General features: G+C 45.9%; 1 protein-coding gene across 6 annotated transcripts in view; it reads left to right on the forward strand.

Annotated features, from left to right (window-relative positions):
• The window catches only part of zfr (zinc finger RNA binding protein), a 106,603-nt gene that overhangs the window by 17,151 nt on the left and 72,275 nt on the right, over positions 1 to 17,177 (forward strand). For all 6 annotated transcript variants that reach the window (XM_068031931.1, XM_068031936.1, XM_068031937.1 and 3 more), the window contains 3 exons: positions 8,543 to 8,831; positions 15,345 to 15,468; positions 16,623 to 16,841. In XM_068031931.1, coding sequence (XP_067888032.1) covers positions 8,543 to 8,831; positions 15,345 to 15,468; positions 16,623 to 16,841 — 632 coding nt within the window. The remainder of the gene's footprint in view (positions 1 to 8,542; positions 8,832 to 15,344; positions 15,469 to 16,622; positions 16,842 to 17,177) is intronic.

Below are 17,177 nucleotides of genomic sequence, written 5' to 3' on the forward strand. Positions count from 1 at the left end.
TCTTCTTGATGGTTGGCCCAAAAGCTCTCTTAATGCCATCATACATTCCTCTGATGTTTCCAGTGTCGGAGGCCTGCTGAATACGACTGCATAGGTGTTGCCTGTAGTCATTTGCACAGCGCCCGGCTGTTATTTGTGCAGCGCTTCTGGCTACTTTATGTGCTACATGCTGTTCTCCCTTCGCCAGTTACAGGAGAAATGCCGCGAACAACAGATGTCCCTCTACATTGCTTTCATTGATCTCACCAAAGCCTTTGACCTCTTCAGCAGACGTGGTCTCTTCAGACTACTAGAAAAGATCGGATGTCCACCAAAGCTACTAAGTATCATCACCTCATGACAATACGAAAGGCACAATTCAGCATAGCGGCGCCTCATCAGACCCCTTTCCTATCCTGAGTGGCGTGAAACAGGGCTGTGTGCTCGCACCTACACTGTTTGGGATCTTCTTCTCACTGCTGCTCTCACATGCTGTTCAAGTTTTCAGAAGAAGGAATTTTCCTCTGCACAAGATCAGATGGCAGGTTGTTCAACCTTGCCCGTCTTAGAGCGAAGACCAAAGTATGGAAAGTCCTAATCGGGGAACTCCTCTTTGCTGATGATGCTGCATTAACATCCCACACTGAAGAGTGTCTGCAGAGACTCATCGACAGGATTGCGGCTGCCTGCAACGAATTTGGCCTAACCATCAGCCTCAAGAAAACAAACATCATAGGACAGGACGTCAGAAATGCTCCATCCATCAATATCCGTGACCACGCTCTGGAAATGGTTCAAGAGTTCACCTACCTAGGCTCAACTATCACCAGTAGCCTGTCTCTTGATGCAGAAATCAACAAGCACATGGGAAAGGCTTCCACTGCTATGTCCAGGCTGGCCAAGAGGGTGTGTGAAAATGGAGCACAAAAGTCTGAGAGTTTCAAGCCTGTGTCCTCAGTACCTTGCTCTACGGCAGCGAGGCTTGGACAACATATGTCAGCCGAGAGCGACGTCTCAACTCATTCAATCTTCGCTGCCCCTAGAGAATCCTTGGCATCAGGTGGCAGGGCCCTATCTCCAACGCAGAGGTCCTCGAGGCGGCCAACATCCCCAGCATATACGCCCTACTGAGCCAGCGGCGCTTGGGATGGCTTGGCCATGGGAGCCGCATGGAAAGTGGCAGGATCCCCAAGGACACATTTTACAGTGAGCTCGTCACTGGTATCAGACCCACCGGCCGTCCATGTCTCCGCTTTAAAGACGTCTGTAAATGTGACATGAAGTCCTGTGACATTGACCACAAGTCGTGAGAGTCAGTTGCTAGTGATCGCCGGAGCTGGCGGACAGCTATAAAGGCGGGGCGAAAGAGGGGCGAGTTGAAGAGACTTAGCAGTTGGCAGGAAAAAAGACAGAAGCGTAAGTAGAGAGCCAACTGTGACACAGCCCCAACAATCAATTTTATCTGCAGCGCCTGTGGAAGAGTCTGTCACTCTAGAATTGGCCTTTATAGCCACTCCAGGCATTGCTTCACAAACCACTGACCACCTCTAGGTGCTTATCCATTGTCTCTTGAGACAAGGAGGCCAAAGAAGAAGAACAAGCAGAATGGATAAGGGGGAACCAGTGGATGTGGTGTAATTGGATTTTCAGATGGCTTCTGATGAGGTCCCACACAGGAAGTGAGTCAGCAAAATTAGAGCATATGGGATTGAGGGGTAATATACTGGCATGGATTGGGAATTGCTTAATGGACAGAAAACAGTAGGAATAAACTGATCATTCTCAGGTTGACAGGCTGTGACTAGAGGGGTACTGCAAGGATCAGTGCTGGGGCCCTAGCTATCCACAATCTGTATCAATGATTTGGATGTGGGGACAAAATGTTTAAAAAAAACTAGGAGGGAATGTGAGTTGTGAGGAGGATGCAAAGAGGCTTCAAGGGAATTTGGATAGGCTGAGTGAGTGGGCAAGGACATGGCAGATGGAATATAATATGGAAAAAATGTGAAGTTATCCACTTTGGTAGAAAAAACAGAAAAGCAGGGTATTGCTTAATGGTGAGGGTTTGGGAAGTGTTTTTTTAAAATTCATTCATGGGATGTGGGCGTCGCTGGCCAGGCCAGCATTTATTGCCCATTATTGGTACAATTCTAAAGGTGATGCAGGAGCACAGGGACCTGGGTGTATATGGGCATATATCGTTGAAGGCGGCAGGACAGGTTGAGAGCACGGTTAATGAAGCATACATCATCTTGGACTTCATTTTTTTTTATTCATTCATGGGATGTGGGCGACACTGGCCAGGCCAGCATTTATTGCCCATCCCTAATTGCCATTGAGAAGGTGGTGGTGAGTTGCCTTCTTGAACTGCTGCAGTCCATGTGGGGTAGGTAAACCCACAGTGCTGTTAGGAAGGGAGTTCCAGGATTTTGACCCAGTGACAGTGAAGGAACGGCGATATAGTTCCAAGTCAGGATGGTGTGTGACTTGGAGGGGAACTTGCAGGTGGTGGTGTTCCCATCTATTTGCTGCCCTTGTCCTTCTAGTTGGTAGAGGTCGCGGGTTTGGAAGGTGCTGTCAAAGGAGCCTTGGTGCAATGCTGCGGTGCATTGCTGCAGTGCATCTTGTAGATGGTACACACTGCTGCCACTGTGCGTCGGTGGTGGAGGGAGTGAATGTTTGCAGATGCGGTGCCAATCAAGCGGGCTGCTTAATCAATGGTGTCGAGCTTCATGAGTGTTGTTGGAGCTGCGCCCATCCAGGCAAGTGGAGAGTATTCCATCACACTCCTGACTTGTGCCTTGTAGATGGTGGACAGGCTTTGGGGAGTCAGGAGGTGAGTTACTCGCCTCAGGATTCCTAGCCTCTGACCTGCTCTTGTAGCCACGGTATTTATTTGGCTACTCCCAGTTCAGTTTCTGGTCAATGGTAGCCCCGTGGATGTTGATAGTGGGGGATTCAGTGATGGTAGTGCCGTTGAATGTCAAGGGGAGGTGGTTAGATTCTCTCTTGTTGGAGATGGTCATTGCCTAGCACTTGTGTGGTGCAAATGTTACTTGCCACATATCAGCCCAAGCCTGGATATTGTCCAGGTCTTGCTGCATTTCCCACACGGACTACTTCAGTATCTGAGGAGTCAGGAATGGTGCTGGACATTGTGCAATCATCAGCAAACATCCCCACTTCTGACCTTATGATTGAAGGAAGGTCATTGATGAAGCAGCTGAAGATGGTTGGGCCTAGGACACTACCCTGAGGAACTCCTGCAGTGATGTCCTGGAGCTCAGATGATTGACCTCCAACAACCACAACCATCTTCCTTTGCTGTAGGTATGTCTCCAGCCAGCAGAGGGTTTTCCCCCTGGTTCCCGTTGACCTCAGTTTTGCTAGGGCTCCTTGATGTCATACTCTGTCAAATGTTGCCTTGATGTCAAGGGCAGTCACTCTCTCCTCACCTCTTGAGTTCAGCTCTTTTGTCCATGTTTGAACCAAGTCTGTGAAGAGGTCAGGAGCTGAGTGGCCCTGGCGGAACCCAAACGGAGCGTCACTGAGCAGATTATTGCTAAGCAAGTGCCGCTTGATGGCACTGTTGATGACACTTTCCAGCACTTTACTGATGATTGAGAATAGACTGATGGGGCGGTAATTGGCTGGATTGGACTTGTCCTGCATTTTGTGTACAGGACATATCTGGGCAATTTTCCACATTGCAGGGTAGATGCCAGTGTTGTAGCTGTACTGGAACAGCTTGGCTAGAGGCGCGGCAAGTTCTGGAGCACAGGTCTTCAGTACTATTGCCGGAATATTGTCAGGGCCCATAGCTTTTGCAGTATCCAGTGCCTTCAGTCGTTTCTTGATATCTTGCAGAGTGATTCGAATTGGCTGAAGTCTGGCATCTGTGATGCTGGGGACTTCAGGAGGAGGCCGAAATGGATCATCAACTCAGTACTTCTGGCTGAAGGTTGTTGCAAATGCTTCAGCCTTATCTTTCGCACTGATGTGCTGGGCTCCCCCATCATTGAGGATGGGGATATTTGTGGAGCCACCCCCTCCTGTTAGTTGTTTAATTGTCCACCGCCATTCACGGCTGGATGTCGCAGGACTGCAGAGCTTAGATCTGATCCGTTGGTTATGGGATCGCTTACCTCTGTCTATCACATGCTGCTTACGCAGTTTGGCATGCAAGTAGTCCTGGGTTGTAGCTTCACCAGGTTGACACCTCATCCTGAGGTATGCCTGGTGCTTCTCCTGGCATGCCCTCCTGCACTCTTCATTGAGCCAGGGTTGGTCTCCTGGCTTGATGGTAATGGTAGAGTGGAGGATATGCCGGGCCATGAGGTTACAGATTGTGGTTGAGTACAATTCTGCTGCTGCTGATGGCCAACAGTGCCTCATGGATGCCCAGTTTTGCATTGCTAGATCTGTTCGAAATCTATCCCATTTAGCACGGTGGTAGTGCCACACAACATGATGGAGGGTATCCTTAATGTGAATGCGGGACTTCATCTCCACAAGGACTGTGCGGTGGTCACTCCTAGCAATACTGTCATGGACAGAAGCATCTGCGGCAGGCAGATTGGTGAGGACGAGGTGAAGTATGTTTTTCCCTCTTGGTTCCCCCACCACCTGCCGCAGACCCAGTCTAGCAGCTATGTCCTTTCGGACTCAGCCAGCTCGGTTAGTAGTGGTGCTACCGAGCCACTCTTGGTGATGGACATTGAAGTCCCCACCCAGAGTACATTTTGTGCCCTTGCCACTCTCAGTGCTTCCTCCAGGTGGTGTTCAACATGGAGGAGTACTGAGTCATCAGCTGAGGGAGGGCGGTAGGTGGTAATCAGTAGGAGGTTACCTTGCCCATGTTTGATCTGATGCCATGAGACTTCATGGGGTCTGGAGTCAATGTTGAGGACACCCAGGGTAACTCCCTCCCTACTGTATACCACTGTGCCACCACCTCTGGTGGGTCTGTCCTCATGTCCTCTTCACAAGTTACTTTCCTACCTATCTTTGTGTCATCAGCAAATTTAGCAACCATTCGGTCCCTTCATCCAAGTCATTTCTCTAAATTGCAAAATGTTGAGGTTCCAGCACTGATCCCTGTGGCACACCACTCGTTACATCTTGCCAACCAGAAACTGACCCATTTATGCCTATTCTTTGTTTCCTATTAGCTAGCCAATCTTCTTTCCATGCCAAAATTTTACCCCCTACACCATGAGCTTTTATTTTCTGTAATAACCTTTGAGGCACCTTATCAAATGCCTTCTGGAAATCTAAGTGCAGTATATCCACTGATTCCCCATTATCCACAGTACATGTTACTTTGGCAAAGAACTCCAATAAATTGGTTAAACATGATTTCCCTTTCACAAAACCATGTTGACTGCCTGATTACCTTGAATTTTTCTAAGTGCCCTGTTATAACGTCTTTAATAATAGCTTCTAACATTTTCCCTATGACAGATGTTAAGCTAGCTGGCCAGTAGTTTCCTGCTTTCTGTATTCCTCCTTTTTGAATAATGGAGTTCTAATCTAGTGAAACCTTCCCCGAATCTAAGGAATTTTGGAAAATTAAAACTAACGCATCAACAATCTCACGAGCCACATTTAAGACCCTAGGATGACATCCATCAGGACCCTGGAACTTATCAGCCCGCAGCTCTAACAATTTGTTCAGTACCACTTCCTTGGTGATTGTAATTTTCTTGAGTTCCTCCCTCCCTTCCATTTCCTGTTTTACAGCTATTTCTGGGATGTTACTTGTATCCTCTATGGTGAAGACAGGTGCAAAATACTTTTTCAGTTCATCTGCCATCTCCTTATTAATTCCCCAGACTCACTTTCTATAGGACCAACGCTCACTTTGTTAACTTTTAAAAAAAAAAATAACTAGAGAAACTCTTAGTATTTGTTTTTATAATTCTCGCCAGCTTTCTCTTGTACTCTTAATTTTTCCTTCATTAATCTTTTAGTCGCTCTTTGCTGCTTTTTATCTTCTGTCCAATCTTCTGACCTGCCACCCATCTTTGTGCAATTATGTGCTTTTTCTTTAAGTTTGATACTATCTGTAACTGTTTTCATTAATCACGGATGGTGGGTCCTCCCCTTGGAATTTTTCTTGTTGGATGTATCTCTTTCTATGTATTCTGAAATATCCCCTTAAATGTCTGCCACTGTATCTCTATTGACCTATCCCTTAACCTACTTTGCCAGTTCACTTTTGCTAGCTCTTCTTTCATGCCCTCATAATTTAACTCCCACAAGTGACTTCTTGTCTTTATCATTTCTCATCTCTACCCAACCCGTTACTACATCCTGGTTTCCTGAACTTAGATCATCCTTCTCTATTGTGCTAATGCCATCATTAGTGAACAGAGCCACCCCTCCACCTTTTCCTGGCTTCCTGTCCTTCAAATGTCATGTACACTTCCAATATTCAGGTCCCAATCTATGCGATCCTGCAGCCATGTCTCTGTAATGGCTGTCAGAGCAAATAGAATAAGTACAATCTATCAATTCATCTGTTTTGTTTCGAATGTGACGTGCATTCAGATACAAAGCCTTTTATTTTTGTAACCTCTAGCCTTGTCTGTTGATTTACTCTTAGATTTGTAATCACTCTCCCTTCCTGTCACGGTCTGTTTATCTTTTCCCATATTAATACCTTTCTCTCTTGCCTTGTCTCTACTCTTTGATTTGCCACATCTTCCCAAATTTGATCCCTTGCCCCACTATTTAGTTTAAAACCCTCTCTACTTCCCTAGTTATGCGATCGGTCCCAGCACGGTTCAGGTGTAGAGCATCCCAAAGATACAGCCCCCAATTTTCCTGCTACTGGTACCAGTGCCCCACGAACCGGATTCCACATCTACCACACTAGTCTTTGAACCACGCATTCATTTCTCTAATCTTACTTGCCCGATACCAATTTGCACATGGCTTATGTAAAATCCTGAGATTATTACCTTCGAGGTTCTATTTCTTAATTTGATACCTAAGACCAAGCTGTGAGGTGGGCATGTGGCAAATATAGGATATAGTTGTAGGGAAGGCTCCAATATACACGAGCCTGTGTATATTGGAGCCTCATTAGTGAGTGCCCTGGAGGGAGGGAAGCCAGCCAGCGGTAGGCATGTCTTGCTCAAAGTCCGAAGTCTGGGGATCTCGGTTAATCAGTTAGCAACAAGTAAGTCTGCTCTGTGGCATCAGATTTTAATACCAGGAGCATCAAGATGGTTGATGAGTTGCCTTGTGTACTAAGCTGAAAGCAGATTGTGCAGCTGTTTAAGAAACTGAGACGTGGAGCAACAGCTGCTGCAAGATGTCACCTGGAGGTCTGAAAACATAGGTTCATGTGCATTTTTTTTTCATGGGATGTTGGCATTGCTGGCAAGGCCAGTATTTGTTGCCCATCCCTAACTGACTTTGAGAAGGTTGTGGTGAGCCACCGCCTTGAACCACTGCAGTATATATCCAACAAAGTGAATCCTCTGGTCGATTTGATAATTTGAAAGTTGAGCTATGTTGGTTTGTAGTTTAGGCACTGTTCATGAGAGGAGTGAGCTTGGCTGACTATTGCAACCTGGAGGCATCGCTTTATCACTGGACTAAGCATCTTCCCACTTTGCTCCAGGTAACCATGTAAACAAATCTGCTAACAATTGGGTGGTCCTAACTGAACAAGCAGGGGCTGATTATCAATGTTGGTGGTTTGCCTGGTTCTAGCTAGCTAAATTATAGTGGTATTTCTGCTAGCACAGTAGGGTTCCTCAACTTTGCCTCTGCCAACCTACACCATAGCTCTTTGGGTTTGCATATGTGGGATATAGCCCTACAGGGGAAGTGCCCATTCCTTATCAGACATACATCCACACATGTAGAGTTTGCTTCAGCCTCGTTTGTAGATTGCAGTGTGATGATTTCTTATGTGACAGACACTCAGCATCTCTTTTCCCTGCCACCCACTAGCACCCGCACCCCCACCCCCCCCCCCCCCAACTCAGCCATGTTGAAATGGGAAAAACTAATAAATATACAAGTGTAGCTATTAACCCATGAAGGTACCTCTTTTCCCTTCACTTCTGATAGCAGTGGTTTATGTGGACTTGGGTTCTGGGGGCACATGGGCACCCCAGTACTTAGCGCAATCACCCATTCTCATCTGTTAGCTGATCGTGATTGTCATAAGGCTTTTAAATTAAGCAGCAATAATAGATTTATCTGTCTCCCTCCATTATCAAATTCTTTACCCCGCAGGCATAAGGGATCTGATCCACTTTCAAGCCACTAAAGAAAAGTCAATTCGATCTGATCTACAATTTTTCAAGTTAAAAATCTGAAGTGCATAAACTTGGAATACAACTACTGAAGCAAAGTACTTCAGCTAAATACAATAAATTTAAAATTGAAATGTTCTGAAACTGGTTAAAATAATTTCCTACATTAAAAAACAGGTATCTACTTGATTTAAAAAAAAATCTATTGTAACTTTATGAACTTGTCAGCTGTTTGAAGGTTTTTGAGTGTTCTAGGTAGTGAAAATGTTTTTTATCTTTTTGACTAGCCAACAGCCGGCCACTGGCATTGCCTATTCCCATCCAACCACAGCTGGCAGCTACACAGTCCATCAGGCCCCGGTAGCTGCTCATGCTGTGACAGCAGCCTATGCTCCAGCTGCTGCTACAGCAGCCAGACCTGTTCCTGCTGCAGCTGCTGCTGCTGCCGCAGCAGCTGCTGCCACTGCAGCCTATGGAGGGTATCAAACAGCACATACTGCAGCAGATTATGGATACACACAACGGCAGCAAGAAGCCCCTCCACCACCTCCACCAGTCACGTCGCAAAATTATCAGGTATGACATAAATATCAAATGGGAGTAATTGGTGTTAATCTCGTATCAATCATTGTTCAGAACAGTATTTGTTTCTTAGAGATACTTTGCTCTTTCTATTCTTTTGCACACTTCTAGGGGAAAAAAACCACAAGGTTGGAGCAGTAGTGATGAGCAGTAGTCACTATTAGTTTAGTATCAATTTTCATGTACTATATCTTGTGGGTTTGTGTCTATCCAAACTGTTTGTGTTGATACGTTGCATCATGAGACGACCAAATTACATACCAAATATTCGGCCACAAGGATACAAAAACATCTCCATCAAGAAAGAGCAAGGCAGAAAATGTGAAGTGGGAATCTTGGGTTTTAAAATTGGAAGTTTGTGAAAGGGTAAATAATTTTGTCCTTGGTTGAAGACATGGAACAAAGGAACATAAATTCACCTGAAGAATGAAGGAGGAGGTGAGAAGAAAATTTTGCACAGAGGAGTATTAGAACAAGGAATGGTTTAACTTGACCTGGCTGAACTTGTTCTCACATTGAACAAATTCTCCTTCAACTCCACTCACTTCCTTCAAGTAAAAGGTGTTGCAGTGCGTACCCGCATGGGTCCTAGTTATGCCTGTCTTTTTGTGGGATATGTTGAACATTCCTTGTTCCAGTCCTACTCAGGCCCCCTCCCCCAACTCTTTTTCCGGTACATTGATGACTGTATCGGTGCCGTTTCCTGCTCTCGCCCCGAACTGGAAAACTTTATCAACTTTGCTTCTAATTTCCACCCTTCTCTCACCTTTACATGGTCCATCTCCGACACTTCCTTTCCCTTCCTCGACTTCTCTGTCTCCATCTCTGGGGATAGGCTGTCTACTAATATCCATTATAAGTCCACTGACTCCCACAGCTACCTCGACTACACTTCACACCCTGCCTCCTGTAAGGACTCCATTCCATTCTCCCAGTTTCTCCATCTCCGACACATCTGCTCTGATGATGCTACCTTCCATGACAGCGCTTCTGATATGTCTTCCTTTTTCCTCAACCGAGGATTCCCCCCACTGTGGTTTACAGGGCCCTCAACAGTGCCCGGCCTATTTCCCGCACCTCTACCCTCACCCCTTCCCCTCCCTCCCAGAATCGTGACAGGATTCCCCTTGTCCTCACTTTCCACCCCATCAGCCTCCATAGCCAAAGGATCATCCTGTGCCATTTCCGCCACCTCCAGCGTGATGCCACTGCCAAACGCATCTTCCCCTCCCTTCCCCAGTCAGCATTCCGAAGGGATCGTTCCCTCCGTGACACCCTGGTCTGCTCCTCCATTACCCCACCACCTCGTCACCTTCCCCTGCAATCGCAGGAGGTGTAATACCTGCCCATTTACCTCCTCTCTCCTCACTATCTCAGGCTGCAAACACTCCTTTCAGGTGAAGCAGCGATTTACTTGTAGATATGTAGACAGATTTTGGAAAGATGTAAAGGTAACAGGGTTGTAGTGATGGGTGATTTTAACTTCCCCAATATTGACTGGGACTCACTTAGTGCTAGGGGCTTGGATGGGGCAGAATTTGTGAGGAGCATCCAGGAGGGCTTCTTGAAACAGTATGTAGATAGTCCAACTAGGGATGGGGCCATTCTGGACCTGGTATTGGGGAATGAGCCCGGCCAGGTGGTCGAAGTTTCAGTGGGGGAGCATTTCGAGAGCATTGACCATAATTCCATAAGCTTTAAGTTACTTGTCGATAAGGATACGAGTAGTCCTTGGGTGAAGGTGCTAAATTGGGGGAAGACTAATTATAACAATATTAGGCAGGAACTGAAGAATTTAGATTGGGGGCGGCTGTTTGAGGGTAAATCAACATCTGACATGTGGGAGTCTTTCAAACGTCAGCTGATTAGAATCCAGAACCAGCATGTTCCTTTGAGGAAGAAAGACAAGTTTGGCAAGTTTTGGGAACCTTGGATAACGCGGGATATTGTGAACCTAGTCAAAAAGAAAAAGGAAGCATTTGTAAGGGCTGGAAGGCTGGAAGATGAAGCATTTGAGGAATATAAAGACGGTAGGAAGGAACTTAAGCAAGGAGTTAGGAGGGCTAAAAGGGGTCATGAAAAGTCATTGGCAAACAGGATTAAGGAAAATCCCAAGGCTTTTTATACATATATAAACAGCAAGAGGGTAACCAAGGAAAGGGTTGGCCCACTCAAGGACTGAGATGGGAATCTATGTGTGGAGCCAGAGGAAATGGGTGAGGTGCTAAATGAGTACTTTGTATCAGTATTCACCAAAGAGAAGGACTTGGTGGATGATGAGCCTAGGGAAGGGAGTGCAGATAGTTTCAGTCATCTCATTATCAAAAAGTTTAGTTTAGAGATACAGCACTGAAACAGGCCCTTCGGCCCACCGAGTCTGTGCCGACCATCAACCACCCATTTATACTAATCCTACACGAATCCCATATTCCAATAACATCCCCACCGGTCCCTATATATTTCCCTACCACCTACCTGTACTAGGGGCAATTTATAATGGCCAATTAACCTACCAACCTGCAAGTCTTTGGCATGTGGGAGGAAACCGGAGCACCCGGAGGAAACCCACGCAGACACAGGGAGAACTTGCAAACTCCGCACAGGCAGTACCCAGAATCGAACCCGGGTCCCTGGAGCTGTGAGGCTGCAGTGCTAACCACTGCGCCACTGTGCCGCCCATGAGGAGGTGTTTTGTGTCTTGCAAAGCATTAAGGTAGATAAGTCCCCAGGGCCTGATGGGATCTACCCTAGAATACTGAGGGAGGCAAGGGAAGAAATTGCTGGGGCCTTGACAGAAATCTTTGCATCCTCATTGGCTGCAGGTGAGGTCCCAGAGGACTGGAGAATAGCCAATGTTGTTCCTTTGTCTAAGAAGGGTGGTAAGGATAATCCAGGAAATTATAGGCCGGTGAGCCTTGCGTCAGTGGTAGGGAAACTATTAGAGAGGATTCTTTGGGACAGGATTTACTCCCATTTGGAAACAAACAAACTTATTAGCGAGAGACAGCATGGTTTTGTCAAGGGGAGGTCGTGTCTTAATAATTTGCTTGAGTTTTTTGAGGAAGTGACGAAGATGATTGATGAGGGAAGGGCGGTGGATGTTGTCTATATGGACTTTAGTAAAGCCTTTTGACAAGGTCCCGCATGGCAGACTTGTGCAAAAGGTGAAGTCACACTGGATCAGAGGTGAGCTGGCAAGATGGATACAGAACTGGCTCAGTCACAGAAGACAGAGGGTAACAGTGGATGGATGTTTTTCTGAATGGAGGGATGTGACTAGTGGTGTTCCGCAGGGATCAGTGCTGGGACCTTTGCTGTTTGTAGTATATATAAATGATTTGGAGGAAAATGTAGCTGGTCTGATTAGTTAGTTTGCGGACGACAAAGGTTGGTGGAGTTGCGGATAATGATGAGGATTGTCAGAGGATACAGCAGGATATAGATCGGTTGGAGACTTGGGCGGAGAAATGGCAGATGGAGTTTAATTCGGACAAATGTGAGGTAATGCATTTTGGAAGGTCTAATGCAGGTGGGAAGTATACAGTAAATGGCAGAACCCTTAGGAGTATTGACAGGCAGAGAGATCTGGGCGTACAGGTCCACAGGTCACTGAAAGTGGCAACGCAGGTGGATAAGGTAGTCAAGAAGGCATACGGCATGCTTGCCTTCATAGGTCGGGGCATAAGTATAAAAATTGGCAAGTCCTGTTGCAGCTGTACAGAACCTTAGTTAGGCCACACTTAGAATATTGCGTGCAATTCTGGTCGCCACACTACCAGAAGGACGTGGAGGCTTTGGAGAGGGTACAGAGGAGGTTTACCAGGATGTTGCCTGGTCTGGAGGGCATTAGCTATGAGGAGAGGTTGGTAAAACTCGGATTGTTTTCACTGGAACGACGGAGGTGGAGGGGCGACATGACGGAGGTTTACAAAGTTATGAGCGGCATGGACAGAGTGGATAGTCAGAAGCTTTTTCTCGGTGGAAGAGTCAGTTACTAGGGGACATAGGTTTAAGGTGCGAGGGGCAAAGTTTAGAGGGGATGTGCGAGGAAAGTTGTTTTACACAGAGGGTGGTGAGTGCCTGGAACTTGCTGCCAGGGGAGGTGGTGGAAGCAGATACGATAGCGACGTTTAAGAGACATCTTGACAAATATATGAATAGGAAGGGAATAGAGGGATATGGGCCCCGGAAGTGCAGAAGGTGTTAGTTTCGGCAGGCTTGGAGGGCTGAATGGCCTGTTCCTGTGCTGTACTGTTCTTCTACTTTCAATGTCGTATACAGTATTCGCTGCTCACAATGTGGTCTCCTCGACATTGGGGAGACCAAACGCAGACTGGGTGACCGCTTTGCGGAACACCTCTGCTCAGTCCGCAAACAGGACCCTGGGCTTCCGGTTGCTTGTCATTTCAACACTCCCCCGGCTCTCCTGCTCACATCTCTGTCCTGGGATTGCTGCAGTGTTCCAGTGAACATCAACGCAAGCTCGAGGCACAGCATCTCATTTACCGACTAGGCACACTACAGCCTGCCGGACTGAACATTGAGTTCAATAATTTCAGAGCATGACGGACCCCCCATTTTACTTTCATTAGTTTTTTTTTTCCTTTTTTAAAAATATATTATATTTTTTTTGTTTTATTTCATAGTTCAATTTGCTTGCCCACTTTTTTTTTCATGTTTGTACTTGCAGCTGTTCAATTTGCAGTCCATTAACACCCTATCTGTACTAATGCATTGTCTTTCAACACACCATTAACATATTGTTTGCCTTTGCTCCATGACCACCTGGTCAGCTATTCTATGACCTTGTCCTATTTACACCTTCTCCTTGTTATCTCTTGCCCCACCCCTGCTTTACTTGCTTATAACCTTTTACATTTCTACTATTTGCTAGGTCACTGACCTGAAACGTTAACTCTGCTTCTCTCTCCACAGATGCTGCTAGACCTGCTGAGTATTTCCAGCATTTCTTGTTTTTATTTCAGATTTCCAGCATCTGCAGTATTTTGCTTTTATTTATGGTTTAACACAAGTGGGTTTCAGAACAAGACTATGTCATTTTAAAAGCATATTGGCTAAATATTTCAAAAGGAAAACTATAAAAGGATATGAGGAAAGGATAGGGAGGGTAGATAGCTTCAGATATAGAGCTGGCATCAGCATGTTTAGTTTGGACCAAATTACCTCCTGTGCTACAATTTTTAATTCTAATGCATCCAGTATTTTTTGTTTTAATTTTATATTTAAAAAAAAAAAAATCTGATATAATTATATTTGCTTTCTGGGTTTTAACTATTTTGTGCACCAGGTTCAAAACCAGGATCTACCATCCATTCAGTTCCAATTATGAACAGTAGTCTTCAGTGTGTAATGCAGTTGATTTGTCACATCATTTTTGTAATTAAGATTTGAGCAGAGCTTTAACGAATGTCGTATAAAAACAGAAATTGCTGGAAATACTCAGGTCTGGCAGCGTCTGTGGAGAGAGAAACAGGGTTAGCATTTCAGGTCGATGACCTTTCACCAGATGCTGCCAGACCAGCTGAGTATTTCCATCACTTTGTTTCTATTTCAGATTTCCAGCATCCACAGTATTTTGCTTTTACTTTAATGAATGTCACTTGTTTGTTAAGCTTTGTCTTTTCCTTTGAATAGATAAGTTGATCCTGTGTATTGTGTTCTGTAATGATATGCAAGATAGATCTTGATTTGGGGCACGTCACCCTCGTTTAAAGTAACAAAGTGATTCCTGACAATGCAGCCAGCCACTGACTTCATCAGGCTGCGCCAAGGTGCGCACATGCGCAGACGGGCTCCTGCTCTCTGCGCATGCGCTGTGTTCTGACGTGCCAGGACTGGTTAGCGCATGTGCTGATGACGTCATCACGTGACGTGTGCATCTTCGGGCACCGCGACTGGTCGGCCTCTGCGCGTGAGGTTTACGTGTACAGCAATGCAATGCCAACGGGTATTCACCCATGCGTCAAGCTCCGCTCCCCCACCCACCCCCTCGCTGCTCTCTCCGGCCGATCTGCTCCCTCGCTCGCTGCTCTTCGGCTGCTCCACTCATTCGGCCGCTCCACTCCCCCCACCCCCCCCACTGCTCTCTCTCCAGCCACTCCGCTCCCCCCCTCGCTGTTCTCTCTGGCCGCTCTGTTCACCTCGCCCACTCCCTGGCCCGCTCCGCTCCCCCTCCCATCCCCCCGTCCACGGCCCCCTCGCTCGCTCTCTCCCTCCCGCCCTCCCGCCATTGTGTGCTGCCATATGTTTAGGTTAGGTTGCCTTTGTGTGATTATTTGAGCAGCGCCATCTTTAGTCCTGGCAGCTGCCTGAAGTCACAGACTGTGACGTTTTAGTGACGCATGCTGCATTTGCGCAAACGCAGCCTTAAAATAATGGACCTAAGTTTCAGTTAAAGACATGCTCTCCACTTCATTTTATTTTAAATTATCCAAACAGTGACTTAGTAACCTATCCAGCAGTTTCACTTGAATCTTTTCAATTTAGGATACCTACACATATGTGCGTTCCACAGCACCAGCTATAGCCTATGACAGCAAACAGTACTATCAACAACCTGCTGCTGCAGCTCAGCCGCAACCTACAGCCGCAGAGGCCTACTATCAAGCTGGTGAGTCTAATACTGTTAAGGAAAAGTATGGTGTGGCCTGTAAACCACAGATCTCAATAACGAGTAGGGTTTGCTATGTATTGGTATTGCATCTAAATTACTAAGTATGTTATCCCGAGAGTGACAACAGAAAGGTTGACTAGAGCTATTTTTATGAAAGAAAAGCACATAGTTGATGAGCTATTCGATGATACCAGTGTTTACCTGACTGGATGAGAATGGTATTGTTACCATGGTGTGCCTTTTCACTGCTCTTTCCTTGTTGTTTTGAACATGCCGGTCTGTTTCCCATTCTGTATGGACTGAGTAACACATGATAGAAAGATGACCAGCCTGGTTGGATATGACTCCTCTTTGGAAGAGGTGGGACACTGACCCTTTTTTCTTTCTCCTTTGACTGACCCTCTTACTCTTGCCCACTCCAATAAGATACCAATGCTGTTGAAGGATGAACCACGTTTTGCTGATTCCTAAGACTCATTTTGCTGTCGTGTTTAGGTGACTTGCGCTCTCTTGATGCCTTCAGCTGGGAGAGCAGACTTCAGAACTGCCCCAATTGCTGACCCATGATAAGATGACTAGAGGTTAAAAAAAATTGAAGAGAGTTTATTAGTGCAAATTTTTTAAGCAGTGTGTCATACCTTTCTCTAATCTCCTCCAGCCCCATAATCTAGCGAGATATCTGTACTCATCTAATTCTGGCCCCTTGAACATCCCTTATTTTAATTGCTCCACCACTGGTGCCTGTTCCTTTAGCTGCCTCGGCCCTCAGCTCTGGAATTACCTCCCTGAACCTCTCCGCATCTCTATCTCTATTTCTACTTTAAAGACGCTCCTTACAATCTACCTTTTTGATGAAACCTTTGGCCATCTGCCCTAATATTGCCTTATGTGACTTGTCTAATTTTACTTTCTAACACTCCTGTGAAGCGCCTTGGGATGTTTTATGTTAGGTGCTATCTAAATATGTTGTTGCTGAAGTGTGTTGAGTGACAGGGTATTGTGGTTGAAGTGGAGCTGCAGATTTGGACTGTGTATTTAAAATATACCATGATATTTAAAAGTTTCAAGGGAACAGTGACAAATCCTCTTCTGTTTGCATTCTTTTAAATCTGTTCCCAAAAGTTGTTAAATAATTAACATTTTCGTTGCAGCTGCCAAGGCAGGATATAGTCAAGCTGCAACACAATATACACAAGCTCAACAGACTCGACAAGTGACAGCGATAAAGCCAGCTACACCAAACCCAACTACTACCTTTACTGTTTACCCAGTGTCCACAACTGTGCAACCGGCTGCTGCAGCAGCTGCCACTGTGGTTCCGTCCTATACTCAAAGTGGTACATACAGCTCGACTGCTGTGACTTACACTGGTAAGGAGTAAAGTATTTCAGATTCTTGTATAGATCTTGGATTCTTACTACAAACATTCTTGAAAACATTTTAATCCCCTTTTTTTTCCTGTTGTGGTTACTTCTTTTTCTCCGTGTTTCTGTCTGTTAGTTTGTACCTTTTATTGGGCAACATATACACACAAAGTACCTTCTGAAGGGATTTTCTTCTCTGTCACCTGCAGGTGACCTGCTCCCAGGCCTCTGCTGATGGAAACCTGAGCCAGCTGGCAGGGGGTATACAGAAATGGTATGGAGATGAGATTTGGAATTTTGTAATACATGCTTACGCCCTGTACAAAAGTTGGAGAATCCCTG

The sequence above is a fragment of the Heterodontus francisci genome, chromosome 1 (assembly GCF_036365525.1).
Source record: "Heterodontus francisci isolate sHetFra1 chromosome 1, sHetFra1.hap1, whole genome shotgun sequence".
NCBI lineage: Eukaryota > Metazoa > Chordata > Chondrichthyes > Heterodontiformes > Heterodontidae > Heterodontus > Heterodontus francisci.